The 25459-nt window shown below is 36.1% G+C and overlaps 1 protein-coding gene across 1 annotated transcript in view; it reads right to left on the bottom strand.

Annotated features, from left to right (window-relative positions):
• LOC138322735 (uncharacterized) overlaps positions 1-25459 on the bottom strand; it is an 85401-nt gene that overhangs the window by 57124 nt on the left and 2818 nt on the right. The window contains exon 2 of the mRNA XM_069266813.1: positions 5460-6089. Within this exon, the coding sequence (XP_069122914.1) occupies positions 5460-5999 (540 nt within the window). The 5' untranslated portion in view covers positions 6000-6089. The remainder of the gene's footprint in view (positions 1-5459; positions 6090-25459) is intronic.

Raw genomic sequence — 25459 nt, 5'->3', positions numbered from 1 at the left:
CTTGGTTGTGTGTTCTGGTAATGCATTTTATCATTTCTGTTTTGGTAATGGATTTTATCATTTCTGTTTTTGGTAATGCATTTTATCATTTCTGTTTTGGTAATGCATTTTGTCATTTCTGTTTTGGTAATGCATTTTATCATTTCTGTTTTGGTAATGCATTTTATCATTTCTGTTTTGGTAATGCGTTTTATCATGCATTGTTTCTGTTTTATCTGAAACCTAAACCATTATATTCCGTTACGCGAATGGGCTACACTTATGGTATACCAATAATTCAATTTCAGTCAAACTGGAGTATGGCACTGTCCTCAACTTGTGTTTAACCTTGTCAGCTGATTTATATAATGCTCCAAAATACGTTGAAGAAGGATAATGCTTGATACACTAAAGTGAAATTCATGGAGAAGTTTGAACCTCAAGAACAGAACAGAAATATGAGGCGGAAACAACTCTGGTTATAGAAGGCATTCAAGATCAGCAATCAACGGCTGGCTCAGTGAGCCACAGTCTACAACAGGAAAAAAACATGAGGATCAGGAGATGGCGATATGGACATGAGCCGATGGAAGCACTGACATGACATCAAAATGATAATCACAAATACAACAGAGGATAATGTGCAGCGTGAATGGACCAAGGAAACATGATGGAGAACGGCAGGAAAAATCAAACATGAGATAAGGTGGAAGACATGAATGGCAGTCCAGGGAGGTGTTATAAACAAACCACTGAGGTGAGGTTCAACATATTGCTTTATGTGACACGAAGAGAAAAAGAACAGGTAATTTTAAGGTAATTAAATATAATAACAGCAAAAATACAATTTAGGCATATAAACGAAGCTAAAGACCAAAGTCAAATTCTAGCAAAAAATACAAAAACAAAAAAGAAATGTTTACAGTTCTTCAAATGTTCCTAGAATAAGGTAGGCCGGAAGAGTAAGTATCATTTACTTGACTAATAATACAAGGCTCAGACTGTGCACATAAATCTAGAAGTATTTACTTCACTACTCCTTTAATACAAATTCCCTGTCGAGTCTCAAAACTAATGAAACATCTGACTCACTCACACACAACAATGAAATAATAAATATCTCTTTCTCGCATTTAAAGTTTTCATAATAAATGTATTTCATGTTTACTTTCAGACTAAGTAATCTGAATACCATTTTCGCTGTGAAATTGTTATTTGTTGTTGTTTGTTCCCTCATGATAAAAAACAAAATGATGCTTATGCATTTACAAACATCCCGGATTCATGGTTTTCATGAATTCATGGGATTCATAAATTTCCGCTATAACAAATAATAACCAAATTAGTCCCCTGTTGACCTTTACATGTAACTATTAATAACCAGAGATATTCAAATCTCTCATTACAGGTATATTTAACCTTGCCATCTCCCCCTGTATAAAGTACACATTCTTTGTTGTGCTAACACCCCGGCCGGTATAATTCCCTGTCAATCTGTGTGACACCGACATTTTATAATCTGTCCATTTTTAATGTGATCCCCTTTGTCCTGTGTTGTCCCACTGCGGGAGCCTGGACATGTTTGTCTATTGTCCTTGACCACTGTCCGGCCATATTCTGTTAACGGATTAACATTCCAATTTAACCATCTGGACGGAATATGCATTATTAACATATGCATAGCTAATTACCTCCCTTTAGTAACTGGCAATTGTTTTTTTATTCTTCTTCTTTTCGAAATATTTGATTCGATGCAGGTTTTAAATAGGACAAAGTATGTTACGTGCACCAAAATGTTATAGTTTCTATTATCAATTTGACGATTTCGAAGCTACCTGATACTTTATCATGAAATGAAACACAAAGTTATAAAATGAAATATACAATTTTTATCAAGAATTAAGTTGGATAAAAAATACAGTAAAGAACTACATGTATACGGTGTAAGCGTTTCTTTCAAGTGGGTATTGTTAGTTACATTTGTAAACAACATATTTGGTCTTATAGATAATCAAAAGATATCATAAAGCAGGTAATCGCTAGGTAGTTGGGCTGGTTAAGTATTTGGACTACATGTTTTTCTATATTTTGGATTTTTTTAAACTAATAAAAATTATTGCATTAGATGTTCCCGTTAAAAACACTGTAAACAGTTTGAATTATAGTTTAAATATTATGATGTTATTAATTAAATTAGGAGAAACTTAATTGGCTGTTATCAGAGCATCTTCCATCAAAATAGTTTTTCGTGGATTAACCAAAAATAATACATATACGTATAAATATAAAATGCTAGAGACTGTTTCAAAATAACAGTATCATGCGTGAAGAACCCATCTTTTTAATTAGATGAAATACTTAATTTGGAATGTTTTCTTGTTCTGAAATTAGATAAAGGCCAAATACGCGTTATTTGAATAGCTAATAAACTCTGAAATGATTAGACCTTTGATTCATTAAAATTTGAGTTAACATAGTATCTAAGTAAATCTAGATTGAACGTAAATCACAAGAGCAATTTCTAACGCGTTCTTATTCTTAAATAAACATTAATATTGCTTCGCGCAGCAAAAGTTAAACCCTTAAAGGCCCACTACCTTTCCGGAGCAAAATATAAAGATTTCTTAAAAACATTAATTACCTCAGAAAATATATACCGATGGCCTAAGATGAGGTTACAACACCAAACATATGCAAGATTTCCTGCGTAATATATGATAACAATGGAGAGTCATTTCGCTGTTTTACCGTCTGCCGCAGTGATAGTCAACTACCGCGCGGTATTTAGGACGACGGGGGAAAACATAAGACGACCCGCGTTATGAAAATTAACATTTTATTTATTTTAATTAAATTGTTTAGGAGGTGATAATAAGTGTAGTATTAACGTTAAGTTAATAACTTTTGCCACTCGACAAAATTATTAATCTCGTTTTACATTCCCATTTCAAAAATCAAAAACCGTTTCGGAAAGGTAGTGGGCCTTTAAAAGAAAGTGACATTTGGATCTTAATACTATATATAAAATCGTAAATATAATTATGCCAACTTCTAAGGTTAGCTGTTATAGTGATATCAGATGAGAAGTTGAATTGAGCAGGAGTGTGAAATTAATGAAATAAAGGTAATATAATTATTGAAATTTACCTTTTTCTAATCAGCTACAGAATTTGTATGAAATCCCTGGAATTTTCTCTCCCGAATTCACCGCGCGACCATAGCTAGATCGTCACCAGTACTAGTCCATACTTTACTGTTACTTACTGATAACTACAAGTGACTTACGGCACACAATCAGAAAAGGGCTCGTTAGCCGGTCAACCCAATAAACTAATTACATTTCACTGAGCACAGGTGAGCGCGGCGAGCACGCTCCAGTGGGTTTGTTTATAAATTACGTTAATCATGCTAATCTGGTGGGGGATTAGTGGGACGAAATGTCATGAATCATCGTATCGATCACAGCTGTATATAATACTGTTACGTACCCTCAAAAAGGTCCGATAGGCCTGTTTTAACCATACAAAAGTCATAAATTCCGTTTGACCTTTCAAAATAAGCTAAATGCCAAGTGCTCTGCACGCACTATTTTCACACAGACAGATAGCCGATGCTAAGAAACATTATAGTGGCGTTAATAAGTAAGATATTTAACAATTTACAAAATGTAAAGTCTTTATAGGTATGTTCTTAATATTGGTTTGAAGCAGCTGTGATATTTTGTACCAGTTAGCCCAATCACGTTCAATATATAAATACACTTGTTTGATATCTGACTGCAATAGTACAATTTGGTGAGCTGGGCACTCGGAAACTACCATTTTGATCGACTGTGATATGTACCAAGGTACAGAAAGCTACCTTATAGGAATAAAAGCTGGTGTGAGGTGTTGTAAAGGGAGACGTTAGGAAGACAAAGTCCATTAGCAAGAAAAAATGCAAACAGTAGGTTCTATTGTATATGACAAACATCAGCTTAAGGTTAACTTGTAAGAAAAGTAGAATTCTTAACACGAATTTGGTTAGGTCAAACTAGATCTCTTAAAATGAGTCCACTTTATAAATAAATGAGATCTTGATGGCTCAGAGACATGTTTGTTTTATCCTCGATTTTAACTATATAAGGATAATAAAGCTGTTTGACACACGAGACATAGTACAAATAGCTATGCTCTTGGGAAGTAATAATTTCATTTTTATAAGACTAAAGTAAAGCCATTGTAGACGTTAACCGCTTACAACTAAAGTGTGTGGAATACCACATAGAAAGGGAGGCTATCCTTGAAACATATTACACAGTTCGCCTTGAATGCATCTCTGCAAATGACCGGTATATTATCCAATGCACATTTATACTTTGAAATTAGCCAGGTCTCTTATGTTCCACTTTCATATCACATTTTTATTATAACTTTTCATTTAGGGTTAGGTTTGGTTAAAAGTTAGTTGTGTAGTTACTAATAGGTGTGTAATAAATGTAGCTGTACGAGTTATCTCCCGTTCAGTGCTATTTAATATCATGTCTATTCAAAAGATACAAAATCCTAAATAGGTATTCTTCATTGCCTTCAAGAGACCGTAACCGTTTGATCAAATTCTTGCCAAGGACATGAATATTTTACAAATACTTGATGTGATCATTGTTTCTTTACATTTATCTCGGTGTCATCGTCGGAATCCCACAAATCACCGCTCTACATCACAAACGTAGAGCAGTGACTCGTGTGTTTCCGACGAGGTCTCGGTGTTAGTGTTTGTATAAAGATATCTTAGAATGTCAATAAATGATAATGCTATATATGTGTTAGCATCCATTTGTGATAGCCGAAATACTTTATTTCCATCGACATCCAAATCCAAGAATGTAAGATGTCAGAAAAGAATTCGTACTTGAACTTTAAACTCCATTAATTTTGACCCCTAACTCATTGACTTTCGTCCTAGAGATTTACTGTATTCCAACTATCCTTTCTGTTTTTAAAATAATTACATAACAGATAAAAAGAGGTGTAAATTTTACTCAGTGACCTTGACCTTCTGATCAACCTTGTCTGATGATATTACAACAACAAAATCAAGCCAAATGTATTTCCAGTCGTGTTTTATAGTTCGGTTGGCAAAACACACCAGTGATCAGTTATTTAAATAATTGGAATGCTTAGCTACTTTCATTAATTTGTGATCTCGTGACCTTCGCCTTGTTATCATGATGTCACTTACCAAGTATTGAGTTGAATTAAGACAAAATTCGCTTTATAATATGATAGCAAAATAGTTTCAACGAAATTATGTGACCCTGACCTTGACCCTTCAACGACGTTATTTTATGATCTTGTGTATTTTAGTTATATTAATTGACACGACGACCGCCGACTTTTTGACATTATTAAAATTACAATACGCCAACACAGACTTACAATGAAATCACGTGACAGCTTTGGCTATATCATTAATCAAAGAAATTGCTGACAAATACTCACATCAGATTCCGTTTCCAAATTCTGGCCTGTGAGAAGTCTTATTCGTCTTCGCTCCATCCATTGGCGATGTTCTTTCTTCCTTCTTGCCAATTCTTCCTCCCTATCCTCTTCTATTTTGCTCAACATTTTCAACAAGAAGGTCATCAATGGATCATCGTCTGCTCTAACGCTTTGGTTGTCATGGAAACGCACTGTTCGTTTTGAGGCGGAGTTTCTCGTCGGTAGAGGGGTGCTAGTTTTAGGTGTGTTCGGATGGGTCTGCTGTATTATGGGATTTGCACTAGATGCCAATGGGTCGACCCAAGTACTTGTCGAAACGCTCGAGCCTCGTCTTGAATTCGCTGCATTGTATGCCAGTTTGTCTTTGAACAGCTGAACAGTTGGAGAATAGTTTACGAAATTTGGACTCTCATAGTTTTTGCTTTGATTCAAAAAGGAATGTGCAGTCATAATTCCTGGCGAGAACATACTCGATGTTTGATACGGTACATTGTAGCTGTTCTGAAATGATATTCGATGTTCATCACACGCATGCGCCATTATGCTGTGCCGTTCTATAATCAACAGCCGGTCACCACATTGTTCAGCATCTCTTTGACTGTGATGTGATTGGACTACAGTTCACGCTGTCTGAAAAATATAAAAAAACATAAACAAAGGTCAAAGTCTTATCACAGATTGACAAGCGTACATGTAGATATCGTGACAACTAATGTGAGATAATTGGGATTAAGACGTTAGAACTAATTACATCGTACTAGAGTATCCATGGAGTTTAGTCTTGTTTACGAGAAGTCACACTGAATTGTAGGTCCAAACGACAGTTTAATCCTGGTGTTTGTAATTATCAACCAAACACCATGTGATGATATCCGGACGTTAGATCCTTGGTAAGGTTAAAACAATACACTGCTCTAGATATACACGGGATGTGTTTTTGTATCTGACTGACTATACTGGTATCAGACCCCTACACAGAGACAGGTGGTGTGCCTCTGATATCAGACGGGACTGATACAGCCATAGACATATTTAACTGTGATTTATGATAAAACTTGTCAAGGTTTTTTTTAACGATATTGTCGTGCTCAGGATCTATGGTATAAAAATACAACCGCTATATCTTTATTTGTCAGTTCTTCTCGTTTGCAAGCATATATTTAGTCGGCCTCGTTAAAACTTTATGATTTGTTCTTTATACAACACATATTTGTGTAGTTGAAGTGTATAATTATATAACGCCGCAATTATAACCCTGGTTGTTGGAACAATTACTGTAAATAAATTTTGTTGGTGGGTGATTCATTTTCGTGTATTTCATTCTTAGATTTGTTTTCGGTCAATCGGAGACGATTAAATTGCAGTCTTGTAAAACCAATTCGCCTCGAAAAATAAACTGCACCTTCCAAACACTGACGAATGAAATCCCAACACAGTGCAGAGATTAATTTTTATGTACATTGGTGCAAGAACCGTCATTTTTCCCAATAGAAATGATGAAACTGCTTCAAATCAAAGGTTTGTACGTTTACTCTGCAAGATAAAATAAACACATTCCCAGATATCACAATAGCATGTGCCAACTTATCGAACAATATACCGGCAACCCATAGGACAGCTCGATCTCAAAGCACCGCTTTCGTCAAGTGACATCTGATTGGTCCCGGCAGATTTTTCTGCCGATATTTTTAGCCAATGAAATGGGAGGTTACACGTTTAACCGAAGTTGTCCATAAACAACATCGATATCCACAAATGTTTTCCCTCCAAACTGAAGAGTTCTCATTTCAAAAGAGTTATGTTGATTGATTTCTATTTATAGGCCAACACATTGTGCAATATAATTAGATCGTTATCCCCTTAATACCAAGGCGAAATATCAAATTCTTTAAAATAAGCTATTCGGAGAACCATTTCTCATACGTGCGATTTTTCCCGAATTATTTCCCCTGGCATAACATTTAGGCTGTGAAATATAATGAGATAAAATTTGTATTTTGATATACCTGAATCACCGATGATGAATTATGCTTTGATATAATTATGTTATTTATTCCCGACAAAATGGTGACATGTCTTGAGGGAATGCTTATGAACCAAAAGTGTATATTTCACGCATTCAACGGTGTTCGTCAAGGCGACAACATCTTTCATAACTTTTTAATGCGTTTGAAGATATAGACAATGATTTCTTTCTCAAAAACATAAATTTAAATTGAAAGCAGCGTACATACAAATGTGATTTTTGATGTTTTGAAATATATCTTTGAATGGTAGATAGCAATATTACAGTATGACGATTTGAATGCGGATCATTCTAACTCTTTGCAGAAGTATGGCGCTATATATATATTTCATTGCTGTCAACATAGAGGAAAACAATTCCATGCAAGGTATTTTCATAAATGTCAAGGTAAAACACCGCCTTATTAAAACCAACGAAAAGTATAAAACATTTTGGAGGCATATCGGAGGGCGATCAGGATGGTTAAAATGTTTCTTTCATAGACGATATCCTACAATCCTTGCCAGCTTAAGAAAGTCAGTTTTAAGCCTAAGTGTGCTTCGTAAGAACCCGTTGATCTCCAACTCGATCATTAGTAAGTTGATACAGGTCGAAGGACAATAGAAGACTCTGTCTTGTCCCGACTTGTCTGCTGTTCCTAGTCGGGCAGTTACTGCCTGCTGCTATTGTACTGCATTAATAAAGCTGTTTATTTACAAATAAGGTGACACGCGCCTCGGATCCCGTGACACTACAGTAGCGACAGTCAAAGGCCCGCATTAATATTTGTTTTTTTTAGCTATACAGCAATGTGTATTTTGGTCGTATATATATGTTGTATACTACAGAGAAAGCCATGTAAACACTGTGATGATATTTGCCGCTGATGTACTGATGTACAACACAATGGTTGTCCCCTGCTGCTCCTTTTAGTGATAAGGTGGTTATAATAATTAACCCAAGTACACTTTTCCCAATTTTATTGTATTATTCTATATGAAGATGAATTGGATGTTTCCCGTATAAGATTAATATAGTTTATTTTTGTCCCCAGATGTGACTGGCCTCGATGGGTTAAGCGTAGACTTTTTTTTTTTTAAAGGGACAATTCATTCGACGAGAACATTAAAATTTGTATATTTGTTTAAAGGCCCACTACCTTTCCGAAACAGCTTTTAATTTTTAAAATGGAAATGTAAAACGAGATCGATTATTTTATAGAGTCGCATAAGTTATCAACTTACCGGTATTGCTACACTTATCATCGTCTTCTGAACAATTTAATTTAGATAGATAAAATGTTAATTTTCATAACGCGGGTCGTCTTATGTTTTCCCGCCGTCGTGCTAAATACCGCGCGGTAGTTGATTATCACTGCAGCAGAAGGTAAAATAGCGGGATGAAACCCAACTGTTATCATATATTACGCAGGATAACTTGCATATGTTTGGCGTTGTAACCTCATCTTAGGCCATCCGTATATATTTTCTTACGTTATTTGTGATTTTTAGAAACCTTTAAATTTTGCTCCGGAAAGGTAGTGGGCCTTTAACGTGCGTTTTAAACTTTAAATATATTTGAATCTTATTATTACATGATGACGCTGCAGATTAAATGTTCAGTAAGATGAGTATTTACATTGTCTGTGATGTATTACATATATTACATTTAAATAAATTAACATATGTATTGTAAGTATAGACACTACAGGCAAATATATTGGAATTTGAAGTGTGAAAGCATTTTCTGTAAATTAAACTAGTTTATTCAAAAACGGATTTCCAAACAAATTAGGCGGATTCAATGAGACGTTTTACGTGTTACGGTGTTATAGTGTACTTTTTATTTATATATACACTGTATATATAATACACTTAAACTGCTTGAAACGATGACAGTGCTACATTTCAATAAGTGAAGATAAGCTACGTAACGAGAGATACAGAATTGATCGACGTTTTCTCAACTTAAACATCACCAAAGTGTAAGAAGTAGATTTAACAAATAGTAAATAAGTGTCACATGCCAATATCTACAAACAGTTTATAAAATGGATACCCAGTCGCTGTTTATTTTTATCAATATGTTTTATGTATGACTCGAGTATCGGCTTTTTGAACTCTTCATAATGTAAATGTGTTTTCAAATCATATAGCAATTGGATAGCATTACAATTTGTAAATCAAGATTCAGTGTAGGAACAGTACTATAAACCGCTGTATTTTCACGTATACAAAATATCCCGTACAACCTTTCTCGGAAAATTTTACGAACATTAATATCTCTCAAAAGTGGTTTACTGAACGTCTATAAGTACATAATTCATCGTCCTATCGTGACATTTTATTGTTGTTCAAAGAGTTTCTATTGTTTACAGATAACAAAAATGTGGACTATATCGAGGATATTCCTTGTTTCTTGATGAATAACAAGTATGTTTCATCGAGTGAGGTGGAAACTTTGATATTTTCCACAAGTGTAAATATAATAATATTTTTAGCTTGATATTTCAAAAAAATAATTATCACCAAAACAATATTTTCACTATAAATGCTGTGTTCTGATTGGTCAATATTGAATATTGAGTGAAAAAATCAAAAGTGAAATTTTCATTTGGATGTTAAATATCTTATATTTCACTCTGAAAATGTGATAAGTACATATGTTCAAGTCCCTGTGAGCTTAAGTGTCGTTACCTTTGATGGAAAGTGAATCGGATTTAGTTACACTATCCACTGTGTATGCAATATGTGATCAATTCACAAGTGCCTGTGTTCCGGGGTCACGACGATCATGTGTATTGTACTTTACGAATGTACTCAATTACCTTTCTATCTAGTAAGTGATTATTCCGCTTTATTAGACTTTGTAAACACTCGTACAAATGTAACACTCGAAACGAAAATGATTACTTCTGTAACTAAAAATAAAAAGATCACAATGTCAACAGAACCACTCAATTAAAAGGTTAATCGTGAAATCGTTACCCTTGATAAACTCTGACAGGCCAATACCAGGGAATAGTTCTCTGACAATACAATCAACTATCTCGGACCTACTGTGATAACTCAACATAAAGAAAATGTCACTTTCGATTGAAAGATTAACGTGATCGCTGACCTAGTTGTGTATTAATTTGACACCAATAATGACGTGTCATTATAAAATGACGTCATCCATTAAAATTGGTTTTACCAGTTATTTTCTCTCGTGGATATGTAATTGGAAACTAATTAAAACACCACAGGATACTGTCGACTGCTGTGTTGGACACATCATTGTCTATTTCCTGATCATGTTTCTCATTACAGATGGAATGGAACGTTACATTCTTCAGCAGGTGCTTGTTTTTCGGTCACCAACCCCAAACTTTCTTCAGTAGATAATACGACAGGCAACAACCATCACCAATTTTATAAAGTCTTAAACAAATATAATGGATTTCGTGTATTTTAACTTTTTCTTTTTATCATTGTTACTGTTTTCTCCTTCAAACCGAAATGAGGTGAAGGGGTAGTGGAATACTGTGCTGTAACACTCAGCGGCTGTCACAAGGTAGAGAAATGAGGTGTAGGGGTAGTGGAATACTGTGCTGTAACACTCAGCGGCTGTCACAAGGTAGAGAAATGAGGTGTAGGGGTAGTGGAATACTGTGCTGTAACACTCAGCGGCTGTCACAAGGTAGAGAAATGAGGTGTAGGGGTAGTGGAATACTGTGCTGTAACACTCAGCGGCTGTCACAAGGTAGAGAAATGAGGTGTAGGGGTAGTGGAATACTGTGCTGTAACACTCAGCAGCTGTCACAAGGTAAGAAATGAGGTGTAGGGGTAGTGGAATACTGTGTGTAACACTCAGCGGCTGTCACAAGGTAGAAATGAGGTGTAGGGTAGTGGAATACTGTGCTGTAACACTCAGCGGCTGTCACAAGGTAGAGAAATGAGGTGTAGGGGTAGTGGAATACTGTGCTGTAACACTCAGCGGCTGTCACAAGGTAGAGAAATGAGGTGTAGGGGTAGTGGAATACTGTGCTGTAACACTCAGCAGGCTGTCACAAGGTAGAGAAATGAGGTGTAGGGGTAGTGGAATACTGTGCTGTAACACTCAGCAGGCTGTCACAAGGTAGAGAAATGAGGTGAAGGGGTAGTGGAATACTGTGCTGTAACACTCAGCAGCTGTCACAAGGTAGAGAAATGAGGTGAAGGGGTAGTGGAATACTGTGCTGTAACACTCAGCGCTGTCACAAGGTAGAGAAATGAGGTGTAGGGGTAGTGGAATACTGTGCTGTAACACTCAGCGGCTGTCACAAGGTAGAGAAATGAGGTGTAGGGGTAGTGGAATACTGTGCTGTAACACTCAGCGGCTGTCACAAGGTAGAGAAATGAGGTGTAGGGGTAGTGGAATACTGTGCTGTAACACTCAGCAGCTGTCACAAGGTAAAGAAATGAGGTGTAGGGGTAGTGGAATACTGTGCTGTAACACTCAGCGGCTGTCAAAGGTAGAGAAATGAGGTGTAGGGGTAGTGGAATACTGTGCTGTAACACTCAGCGGCTGTCACAAGGTAGAGAAATGAGGTGTAGGGGTAGTGGAATACTGTGCTGTAACACTCAGCGGCTGTCACAAGGTAGAGAAATGAGGTGTAGGGGTAGTGGAATACTGTGCTGTAACACTCAGCGGCTGTCACAAGGTAGAGAAATGAGGTATAGGGGTAGTGGAATACTGTGCTGTAACACTCAGCGGCTGTCACAAGGCTAGAGAGAAACTTGAGATCAGATTTACGTTTTTGTTAAAATTGATAAACGTTTTTTCATAATACCATTTTAGTTGACGAAGTCGTCTATATTCAAGACTGTTTTAGACTCTTCAAAGACTGTTTCATGTTCCTTTGGTGAGGTGAAAGAAGGGAGCTATCGGGATGAAATCCCTGGAATGGAGTCCTGGTCTTCTGACTGTACATCTCGATCCGGTATCATGAAACATGCGCAGTTGACCACGAACATCTGTATGTATACATATTATAACAAAGGTTTCGTTAAGACGACATGTTCTGAGTAACAGCAGCTAATGATTCCTTTGTTATTGGAGTTAAAGTACAGGGGACAGGAAGGGTGGAACCACAATCAGTCAGTCATTACAGAAATTAAACATCAATTACTCACGGACGGGAGTAGAGAGACAGGTCAGGCGAGTACTGTGTATAACAATAGGGTTACGTCTGAAGGAAACTAATGGGCAAGTCAAACAATGGCTTTGTTATATCCTTAACCACAGAATCTTTAGAATGTAGTAAGTCTTTGAATTTCGATCCATCCTCATGTGTACAGTGTATGTAACATTACCAGACACAGATGGTGGTGTTCAGTGCATGAACTGCCATTCGCTTACATGGTATTTTGACGTCATTATCATTGTGACGACACAATATTCTGGTACTAGCTATAAAGAAGATAGACCAGCTGCTGAAATCGTGTGGTATTAGTTTTCTAAGCCTTGGCGGCTGCTTACTCAATATAGATGTCAAATCTTTAGATATTTTCGATTGTTTGGGGACTAGAGTCACTGAATCAAAACGTATATTATATCAGCTGTGCTCAAACAAATGAGACGACACAATTCTTGTAATGATCCATCACAGTCTAAATAGCTAAACAACTTATCTTTGCTTTTTATCTATCAAAAAGATATTAATGGCCATTTGGGAGCGGAGATGCCACCAGATGTGCTAGTATGGCCCGCAAACTAAAACACGATGAATAGTGATGTAAGGATTTAAGAGAGAAGATAGATTTATATCACAAACTCCTACTGGCATAGTGACTTTGCCGTGATTTTGGTGTATTGGAACCAAACACAATGCCATGCCAAATAAATGGAACAAAACACGAGGCCATGCCAAATAAATGGAACCAAACACAAGGCATTGGCAAATAAATGGAACCAAACAAAAGGTATTGGCAAATAAATGGAACCAAACACAAGGTATTGGCAAATTAATGGAACAAATGGAACCAAACACAAGGTGTCATGCCAAATAACTGGAACCAAACACAATGTGTCATGCCAAATAAATGGAACCAAACGCAAGGTTATGCCAAAATAAATGAAATCAAACACAAGGCCATGCCAAATAAATGGAACCAAACACAAGGCATTGGCAAATAAGTGGAACCAAACACAAGGCATTAGCAAATAAATGAAATCAAACACAAGGTCATGCCAAAATAAATGGAACCAAAACACAAGGCATTGGCAAAAAAAATGAAATAAAAAACAAGGCCATGCCAAATAAATGGAATCAAACACAAGGCCATGCCAAATAAATGGAACCAAACACAAGGTGTCATGCTAAATAAATGGTACCAAACACAAGGTGTCATGCCAAAATAAATGGAACCAAACGCAAGGCCATGCCAAATAAATGAAACCAAACACAAGGCATTGGCAAATAAACGGAACCAAACCCAAGTTATTGGCAAATTAATGGAACCAAACACAAGGTACCAAGGCAAATAAATGGAACCAAACACAAGGTGTCATGCCAAATAACTGGAACCAAACACAAGGTGTCATGCCAAATAAATGGAACCAAACGCAAGGCTATGCCAAATAAATGAAATCAAACACAAGGCCATGCCAAATAAATGGAACCAAATACAAGGCATTGGCAAATAAATGGAAACCAAACACAAGGCATTGGCAAATAAATGAAATCAAAAACAAGGCCATGCCAAATAAATGGAATCAAACACAAGGCCATGCCAAATAAATGGAACCAAACACAAGGTGTCATGCTAAATAAATGGAACCAAACACAAGGTGTCATGCCAAAATAAATGGAACCAAACGCAAGGTGTCATGCCAAAATAAATGGAACCAAACGCAAGGCCATGCCAAATAAATGAAACCAAACACAAGGCATTGGCAAATAAATGGAACCAAACACAAGGCATTGGCAAATTAATGGAACCAAACACAAGGCCATGCCAAATAAATGGAACCAAACACAAGGTGTCATGCCAAATAACTGGAACCAAACACAAGGTGTCATGCCAAATAAATGGAACCAAACGCAAGGTTATGCCAAATAAATGAAATCAAACACAAGGCCATGCCAAATAAATGGAACCAAACACAAGGCATTGGCAAATAAGTGGAACCAAACACAAGGCATTAGCAAATAAATGAAATCAAACACAAGGCCATGCCAAATAAATGGAACCAAACACAAGGCATTGGCAAATAAATGGAACCAAACACAAGGTGTCATGCCAAATAAATGGAACCAAACACAAGATGTCATGCCAAATAAATGGAACCAAACGCAAGGCCATGCCAAATAAATGAAATCAAACACAAGGCCATGCAAAATAGATGGAACCAAACACAAAGAATTGGCAAATAAATGGAACAAAACACAAGGCATTGGCAAATAAATGAAATCAAAAACAAGGCAATGCCAAATAAATGGAATCAAAACACAATGTCATGCCAAATAAATGGAACCAAACACAAAGTGTCATGCTAAATAAATGGAACCAAACACAAGGTGTCATGCCAAAATAAATGGAACCAAACGCAAGGCCATGCTAAATAAATGCAACCAAACACAAGGCATTGGCAAATAAATGCAACCAAACACAAGGCCATGACAAATAAATGGAACCAAACACAAGGCATTGGCAAATAAATGCAACCAAACACAGGTGTCATGCCAAATAAATGGAACCAAACACAAGGTGTCATGCCAAATAAATGAAACCAAACGCAACGCCATGCCAAATAAATGAAATCAAACACAAGGCCATGCCAAATAATTGGAACCAAACACAAGGCATTCGCAAATAAATGGAACCAAACACAAAGCCATGCCAAATAAATGGAACCAAACACAAGGCATTGGCAAATAAATGGAATCAAACATTAGGCATTGGCAAATAAATGGAACCAAACACAAGGTGTCACGCCAAATAAATGGAACCAAACACAAGGTGTCATGCCAAATAAATGGAACCAAACACAAGGTGTCATGTCAAATAAATGGAACCAAACACAAGGCATTGGCAAATAAATGAAATCAAACACAAGGCCATGCCAAATAAATGGAACTAAACACAAGGCATTGACAAATAAATGGAACCAAACACAAGGCATTGGCAAATAAATGGAACCAAACACAAGGCATTGGCAAATAAATGGAATCAAACACAAGACATTGGCAAATAAATGAAATCAAACACAAATCCAAGCGCAATACAAACAAACGCAATAAAAACGTAGCAAGGTCTGACAAAAGAAATGTAACCAAACAAACACAATGACAGACAAAAGATACAATGTATAGCACAGTGGCAGAAAGGTCAAACTATAAACATTTAAATCAGTAATCATACCATACAAAGTTAATAAGTGAACTGGCAACAAATATTAGAACACGACAGTAAATAGTCTTGATAAATTCCTATAATTCTGAATAAAGTCGCTTTATAGACGAGAATGTTTATTTACATGTACCATCCGACCTGAAGCCTCTGGTCACGGAACGTAAGGAATATTTGTGGTCGGCCAATACCAGTCATTATATCCAGGTTCTCGTTATAGCCTAACGTACACGAGTAACACATTGTGTATCAAATCATATGTGGTTTGAATACAAATATAAACAAAAAAAAGTAATTTTCTATATATATATATGACATATGTTAGCGATAATTATTTTTTTATAATTATTTTTTTATTTTAGCGGTAATGTTATTTTAGCAGTAATTTTATTTCAGCACGCTTTGTGCTAGAAATGCTGCACTAAAATATGACTGTGTTCATTGTAATTTCCTGTATATTGTTTATACAATCATTATAGCGATTGCACAAATTCATATTTGTGCTAACCTGTTCAGGATAGGTTTTCCGCTAAAGGTTAATTGTGCCTAACTTAGTACGTTTACGGTATTTGCATATTACTGAGTTATCAACCCTTAGGGTAGGTATTGATTGTGACGCCATGTGTTTGTGAGCGTAACGCCATACTTTTCAGTGAAAACGACGTGAATTTCACTCACAAAATTATGACGTCACAATAGATACCTACTCAAAAGGAAAATAACTCCGTAATATGCTGGTCCAGATACAAACAACAGACGTCGTCCGTTTTAATCATATGTAGATGGCATTTTCTGATCGCAGAATTGTCAAGGTTGCTTTATTCTTGTTTCTTGGTGCGAATAGTTGATGAATCTGAAACTAAAATCAACTGGCGGAACATGTTTGATGACCAAAAATAGATTTTTACAAGCTGTGTTCACAACAATGTGGGGAATTTACTTCATAATATTAACCAATACCACAGGAAATGTAAATATAATTAGAATCCTTGTAGCTTGAAGATCAGATAAACATGTAAACTAATAATGTTCAGCCTCAGCCACGTCACGTATGAATGACTTGTCACTATTTGTCATGGTTTTACAGACCGTGAAATAGATACTAACTCCGATAACATAACCCCCTCTTACTGTACGGAGAGCCACCATTACGAGACTTTATAAAACGACTGAGAAAGTATGGTAATGGGTTCATTAAGCTACTCACTGGAAAGTTACAAATCAATTTTTGGGAGGACGTATAGATTTCGCAGTATCTTCAACATTAGTTTAAGTACTTACGTTGCTGATGCCTTTGGCTACTTATAACGATTCGGCTTTATTTATGATCGGATAAGCTTCAAATTTTCACTTAGTCACACACGTATCGATAATGTATTTTACTATTTGGGCAACTCGTCCGCTTTCAGGATTTTAAGCTCTGTTCAGCTCACGTACGTTGGGGGGGGGGGGTTTATTTGCAATAAGTATTGCGTTTATTCGCAATCACTTTTTTTGTATTTCATATCTAATTTGGCACCAATGGGCTTCCGTAATTTTTGTTCTATGCGATGAACTTTGAAATTCACGAATAGATTGATCGCCAAATTATTTCAGTAAATTATAACCTATGGTAACAATAATGATTGCGACCATATCTTAAATTCAGTAACAGCAAAATAATAGACAATGACACCTAACGATCTTAGATAAGATATTTTAACAACAGAACATGGCAAATATGTAATGACGTATACTCTATCAAAAATGTTTTCTGGTTCTTTTAAAGCATACCTAGCCGTGTAAATCTTTCTGAGGAAATAGATTTGATAAGCCTGGAAAATGGTTTAATAAATCTATACACCATAATTGGTTGTTAGTAACGTGTTATTTTTATTTTCGTTTTTGATGTCCTATTATGAGGTGGTGGTGGTATATTGGACTACCTAACTTATATAGTCATATAAACGGGTACACAGATGGAATTTTTATATAATATTTTGTTTCCATGGTATCCAGTACTGGACTTTGCCTACGGCGGATATCGTCTGACGTTGTTCGAAACTGGTTGTAATGTACATCCGGGGTATTACGCGGTCAGTGACTGACCAAACACGCGTTTGTCCGGAGGCTGTTGTGATGATAGGTGGTCCGAAACATCACCGCAAATAGCTTATATTAGGTTACAGGAATGAACAACGGAGAAAAGATCGCCAGAAAGGAAACAAAAGTAACAAAATAGGAAAGACAAATGAAATCAAGAACGCGAGGAAATGAAGGGAGATCAACCAAATGAAGGCACTAAAATGGCAAGAGCAATGGCCATTGGGGGGGAAGCAAAACAAAATTCAAAATGTTGAATGTCATATGAAAAATCTACAAATAAAAGGAGAAATAAACTTAGTTGGGATGTGATCATGAACGTTTGTCTTGTCTTTCCTGAGTTGAAATAATGAGACCATCCATTGACAAATAATGACCTTCACCTTTGAAGGCTTGCAATTGGCATTTGTAACTTTAAAAAAAAGCCATGACGTCAAGGTACCGTTGCACTGCACGTCGCCTTTGGTCGAGTAACAGACAGAGTGTCGTCTCTAAGGGTTAACTGGAAAGCTTCAATGAATAAAGAAATGTCCCTACAGAGCACAGGGACCTGGCACATTGTTTAACCAACGGTATGCTATGATATATATATGAATAATGTTATTTTAAAAAATCGTGCCAAGTCCCTGTGCTACAGAGATCACGTGAACTTGACAAATGAAAGAGGGCAGAGAGGAATGGAATCTGTAGTTAGAGAAGTGCCCCATCTTAATGAGCCAAACCATGTATGAGGTTAACGAATGTAACAACATAAATAAAATGACAAACTCTATTGGATTTCTTAAGCATGTACATGATAAGGTTTTTTAAAATCGTTAAGTAGAGTTTGGGTATGGTGGAGGAATATCACACCAGCTTATCTCTATCATGTAGCTATTGATGACCTTTCCGTGTAATATAATACCTTCATTACCGAGTTATGTTTTAGATAAAAACTGGTGTCATTAGCTAAAACGTATCACACATCCTGGGCTGGGTCGTTCTGTGTCAAACTACTTATGTTGTATACACTGGAGTCTGTGTGAATGACACAGCTTATACTGGTATGTGCAGCACATGTGGCATTTCCGCTACTTACACTTCTTTAACATGATATCAGAGTCTGATTTTTTCAGTAATAACGTGAAATATTCTCTATGTTTGAAATTCCATACCCACCCAAAATATAAAGTAAAACAACCAATGGTTAAGAATGTTACTAAAATCTTTGATCTTCCCTTCAAAGTTTGCAGCAATGATATTTGGGCTATTTGAACCTACAGGGCTGTATAACAGAATTGACAATGAATTTCTTCTTCTTATTAAACACTACATATATAGAACCAGATGCTTACATTGTTCATTAAATGTTATGGTTTTGGTTAATTTGATTCAAGATTACTATAAAGTACAGAGACACATTGCTTACAGTAAAGGGGAGTATTTTCACGCAAAATTTGTTAACAGAATGGAAAAAGTGGATAAAACTTGTTGAACTTGACTAAATTAACTCGGTCATGCTATACACATATTTAAAATTACATGTACATACATCATTAATATCAGTTAAGCTTTTCTACTTGCATAATTATATAAGTAATGAGCCATAATATCTGAAAGTCTGACCTCTCTCCCCTCTTCCTTCTTTCTCTCTCTCTCTCTCTCTCTCTCCCCCCTGTCTCTCTCTCATTGTGTGTGTCTTTTATATGTGTGTGTTTTGTACATGTGTGTGTGTGTGTGTGTGTGTGTGTGTGTGTGTGTGTCAAGTATGTCCACTTGCCAGTGTTTTGTAAGTAAATCTCGATGTGTCAGAGACTTAGTTTGGTTTTTTTTTATCACATTTAAAAAGTGTAATGATTAGGGCATGCTAATAATGAAAATATATATTGAAGTCATGTTGAAATGTAATGTTATGGTAGTATGCTTGTAGGGTGATAGATGATAAGGATGAATAATGTAATTGTGTTGATGATAAGTATAGAAATGATACAGTGATTTTATGATGAAGGATGATGTGTTTGTTGACCAGGATGATAATCCTATTGACATCATATTGAATGATGATGTAAGTGTATATGATCATTATAAATATTATAAGGTTGATGACTCGTGATGATGATAATATTATATTCATGTCATGTTGAATAAGGAGGTGAGTGGGTTGATTGTGTATGATTATCTTGGACGAGTTAATAATATATTGGTACATGTATGCTTAATTAATGACGATGTGAGTATGATTGATGATCATTGATGAGCCTGTGGGATGTGAATGTGATGGTCAATTTTTGAGGATGTTTATAATACATAAAGATGGCAATTATGCTGAATATGATGTGAGGAGGTGTGTATGGTGTGAGTGAGATAACCATGTATCTGTATATGTAAAATCTTCGAAAATAAAATAAATATAAAAGCTTCAAATTTTCACTTAGTCACACACGTATCGATAATGTATTTTACTATTTGGGCAACTCGTCCGCTTTCAGGATTTTAAGCTCTGTTCAGCTCACGTACGTTGGGGGGATTTTATTTGCAATAAGTATTGCGTTTATTCGCAATCACTTTTTTTGTATTTCATATCTAATTTGGCACCAATGGGCTTCCGTAATTTTTGTTCTATGCGATGAACTTTGAAATTCACGAATAGATTGATCGCCAAATTATTTCAGTAAATTATAACCTATGGTAACAATAATGATTGCGACCATATCTTAAATTCAGTAACAGCAAAATAATAGACAATGACACCTAACGATCTTAGATAAGATATTTTAACAACAGAACATGGCAAATATGTAATGACGTATACTCTATCAAAAATGTTTTCTGGTTCTTTTAAAGCATACCTAGCCGTGTAAATCTTTCTGAGGAAATAGATTTGATAAGCCTGGAAAATGGTTTAATAAATCTATACACCATAATTGGTTGTTAGTAACGTGTTATTTTTATTTTCGTTTTTGATGTCCTATTATGAGGTGGTGGTGGTATATTGGACTACCTAACTTATATAGTCATATAAACGGGTACACAGATGGAATTTTTATATAATATTTTGTTTCCATGGTATCCAGTACTGGACTTTGCCTACGGCGGATATCGTCTGACGTTGTTCGAAACTGGTTGTAATGTACATCCGGGGTATTACGCGGTCAGTGACTGACCAAACACGCGTTTGTCCGGAGGCTGTTGTGATGATAGGTGGTCCGAAACATCACCGCAAATAGCTTATATTAGGTTACAGGAATGAACAACGGAGAAAAGATCGCCAGAAAGGAAACAAAAGTAACAAAATAGGAAAGACAAATGAAATCAAGAACGCGAGGAAATGAAGGGAGATCAACCAAATGAAGGCACTAAAATGGCAAGAGCAATGGCCATTGGGGGGGAAGCAAAACAAAATTCAAAATGTTGAATGTCATATGAAAAATCTACAAATAAAAGGAGAAATAAACTTAGTTGGGATGTGATCATGAACGTTTGTCTTGTCTTTCCTGAGTTGAAATAATGAGACCATCCATTGACAAATAATGACCTTCACCTTTGAAGGCTTGCAATTGGCATTTGTAACTTAAAAAAGCCATGACGTCAAGTTACCGTTGCATTGCACGTCGCCTTTGGTCGATTAACAGACAAAGTCGTCTCTAAGGGTTAACTGGAAAGCTTCAATGAATAAAGAAATGTCCCTACAGAGATCACGTGAACTTGACAAATGAAAGAGGGCAGAGAGGAATGGAATCTGTAGTTAGAGAAGTGCCCCATCTTAATGAGCCAAACCATGTATGAGGTTAACGAATGTAACAACATAAATAAAATGACAAACTCTATTGGATTTCTTAAGCATGTACATGATAAGGTTTTTAAAATCGTTAAGTAGAGTTTGGGTATGGTGGAGGAATATCACACCAGCTTATCTCTATCATGTAGCTATTGATGACCTTTCCGTGTAATATAATACCTTCATTACCGAGTTATGTTTTAGATAAAACTGGTGTCATTAGCTAAAACGTATCACACATCCTGGGCTGGGTCGTTCTGTGTCAAACTACTTATGTTGTATACACTGGAGTCTGTGTGAATGACACAGCTTATACTGGTATGTGCAGCACATGTGGCATTTCCGCTACTTACACTTCTTTAACATGATATCAGAGTCTGATTTTTTCAGTAATAACGTGAAATATTCTCTATGTTTGAAATTCCATACCCACCCAAAATATAAAGTAAAACAACCAATGGTTAAGAATGTTACTAAAATCTTTGATCTTCCCTTCAAAGTTTGAGTGTTTGAAGTGCGGTACCAATGATACTCCTTTGAATATTTGAATATCAATTTCCATCCTTGAACCTTGCGTTAAAGGCCCACTACTTTTCCGAAACGGTTTATGATTTTTAAAATGGGAATGTAAAACGAGATTAATAATTTTGTCGAGTGGCAAAAGTTATTAACTTAACGTTAATACTACACTTATTATCACCTCCTAAATAATTTGATTAAAATAAATAAAATGTTAATTTTCATAAAGCTGGTCGTCCCCCGTCGTCCTAAATACAGCGCGGTAGTTGACTTTCACTGCGGCAGACGGTAAAACAGCGAAATGACTCTCCATTGTCATCATATATTACGCAGGAAATCTTGCATATGTTTGGTGTTGTGACCTCATCTTAGGCCATCGGTATGTATTTTCTGAGGTAATTAATGTTTTTAAGAAATCTTTATATTTTGCTCCGGAAAGGTAGTGGGCCTTTAAAGTCAACCGAGTGATCTTAATTAATTATCAAGGTCACAATTAAATGACCCTAGTTCTCAAGGGCACAATGACCAACCGCAACTGCAACACAGAGGCTATATAGGTAATACATGTACATGTACGTCCATCGATATATCGTTATATTCTTACCATTTGTTTTAGAACAAGTGATTAAAACAACAACTGTTACCGAAATACCGAGTTTATATTTATGTTGTCGTATATCACAGTGTAAACAACTGTTACCGAAATACCGAGTTTATATTTATGTTGTCGCATATCACAGTGTAAACAACTGTTACCGAAATACCGAGTTTATATTTATGTTGTCGTATATCACAGTGTAAACAACTGTTACCGAAATACCGAGTTTATATCTATGTTGTCGCATATCACAGTGTAAACAACTGTTACCGAAATACCGAGTTTATATTTATGTTGTCGCAGATCACAGTGTAAATAACTGTTACCGAAATACCGAGTTTATATTTATGTTGTCGCAGATCACAGTGTAAATAACTGTTACCGAAATACCGAGTTTTTATTTATGTTGTCGCATATCACAGTGTAAACAACTGTTACCGAAATACCGAGTTTATATTTATGTTGTCGCATATCACAGTGTAAACAACTGTTACCGAAATACCGAGTTTATATTTATGTTGTCGTATATCACAGTGTAAACAACTGTTACCGAAATACCGAGTTTATATTTATGTTGTCGCATATCACAGTGTAAACAACTGTTACCGAAATACCGAGTTTATATTTATGTTGTCGCATATCACAGTGTAAACAACTGTTACCGAAATACCGAGTTTATATTTATGTTGTCGTATATCACAGTGTAAACAACTGTTACCGAAATACCGAGTTTTTATTTTATGTTGTCGCATATCACAGTGTAAACAACTGTTACCGAAATACCGAGTTTATATTTATGTTGACCGAAATACCGAGTTTTTATTTATGTTGTCGCATATCACAGTGTAAATACTTCTAAACGTTCGCAATGTGTGAAGATATAAATACACTGGTTAGCTTAAATGGTGTTACAAGTATTGTGATATCACGATATACATAAAACCGAAATATCATTTTAACCGGACTTCGCTCTCTGGTCTATTTCAAATGGTTATTGAAACATCATATCAACCTGGATACATGTTTATAATTGGACAACAACTATATGCTAGACGATTGAGGTGACCAGGAACGGCGACAGTGATATTTTACAAGTCTATAAATAGACAATGCTACACATCGTTCTGCTACAGCTGGCAAATGTATCGCTATATAAATATAAATGTCAGCATATTTTAATGCACCAATTCTGGTGTGATAATTCGGTTAGTTAAATGTCACGAAACTTGTCACACGAGCGTCTCACGCGCACTGAAACGCTATATAATTCAACTCAATACAAATGTTGAATACCTCCAATAGGTGTATCAGGTGACCGAATATCTTATGATCATGTAGCTAATCATAAACGCATGCAAAAGATAGCGATCTTGTAAATAACAATGTAAAAGAGAGGATAAATTTTGTAACGTAACGTCGGGACTGCAATGATGTCCATAAGGATTATTTTGTTGTTTGATTTTTGTATACATGTATGAATATCAAACACACCTCACATTGAAAGACAAATCCACGTGTTTTCTGTACTAAATATCGTTTTAGTTTATTGTGAACATGGATTACAATACGGTCACTCGCCGAGCAATCCGATTGTGACGGCAGGTAGCCTTATAAATTGACCCGTGTGACCTACAGCTCCATCCCGTACATAGTACTGATAGGTTTTATCAATTGGAACTAAGACAAGATTGAATACGAAATATCACTAAACTACCGTACTAAACCGCTATTTTGCCATTTCGAAAAAAAATCAACCACATACGTTCTTTACATTCTAGATAAAATGAGTAAGACGACTGGTTTGTCGGTTGTCTGTAGATAGTTGCTGTTGTATGTTTGGTTCTTTGCAGTATGAGTCAGTGAGATAGCACTATAAAATGGCTTCACTGTTACAAGGATTTGGTTGGTTGCAGTCTTTGCGTCCTATTAGCAGCTATAGGGTCATTTTAATGACGTATCATCCTCGATACTCCAGGGGTTCCGATCACATACGATCTCGACAACCCTTGATTATCTCACAATAAAATTGGATGCAGCTCAGAGGAAAACATTTGACCAATCAGGTCAGCAAACATTTCCTTTGAAGTCTATAGAGAGAGTGATGCCCAACTTCAAAGCCAGACACTCGACCACAGTGCATCCTCGATACTCCAGAGGTTCCGGTCATATTTGATGTGTAGAGATCGTATGTGATCGGAACCCCTGGAGTATCGACAGTGGCATAGGAAATGAAACGTAATGATTTTTGTATACATGCGCCCCCGCCGCACCTACAGGAGGAGATTAATTCAACACACAATCATATATACTTTATATACTTTTTTCATATATCATTAAATATCATCCTTGTACACATTTATAGACAGTGGGGTTCCTAAAATAAAATTAACGAATACGCAAATTTGCCAAATTAGTTGTGTAAGCGCCGAAGCCGCGAGATTTGGGGGTCTGGAAGTCGACCCCGGGAAAAATATTACGATTTAGAATGGCTGAGATGAGTTTTACAACGTATTTTGATGATTTTGCGAGCGCCCGAAAGCGCGAGATTTTGGTGTTTGGGGGTTCGAGGGTCTCCTCCGGGGGAAAATATTACGATTTAGAATGGCTGAGATGAGTTTTACGATGTATTTAAATGATTTTAAAGCGTTCTTACCATGATTATTT

This window comes from Argopecten irradians, chromosome 1 (genome assembly GCF_041381155.1).
Source record: "Argopecten irradians isolate NY chromosome 1, Ai_NY, whole genome shotgun sequence".
Lineage (NCBI taxonomy): Eukaryota > Metazoa > Mollusca > Bivalvia > Pectinida > Pectinidae > Argopecten > Argopecten irradians.
This window is presented reverse-complemented; position numbering and strand designations above follow the sequence as displayed.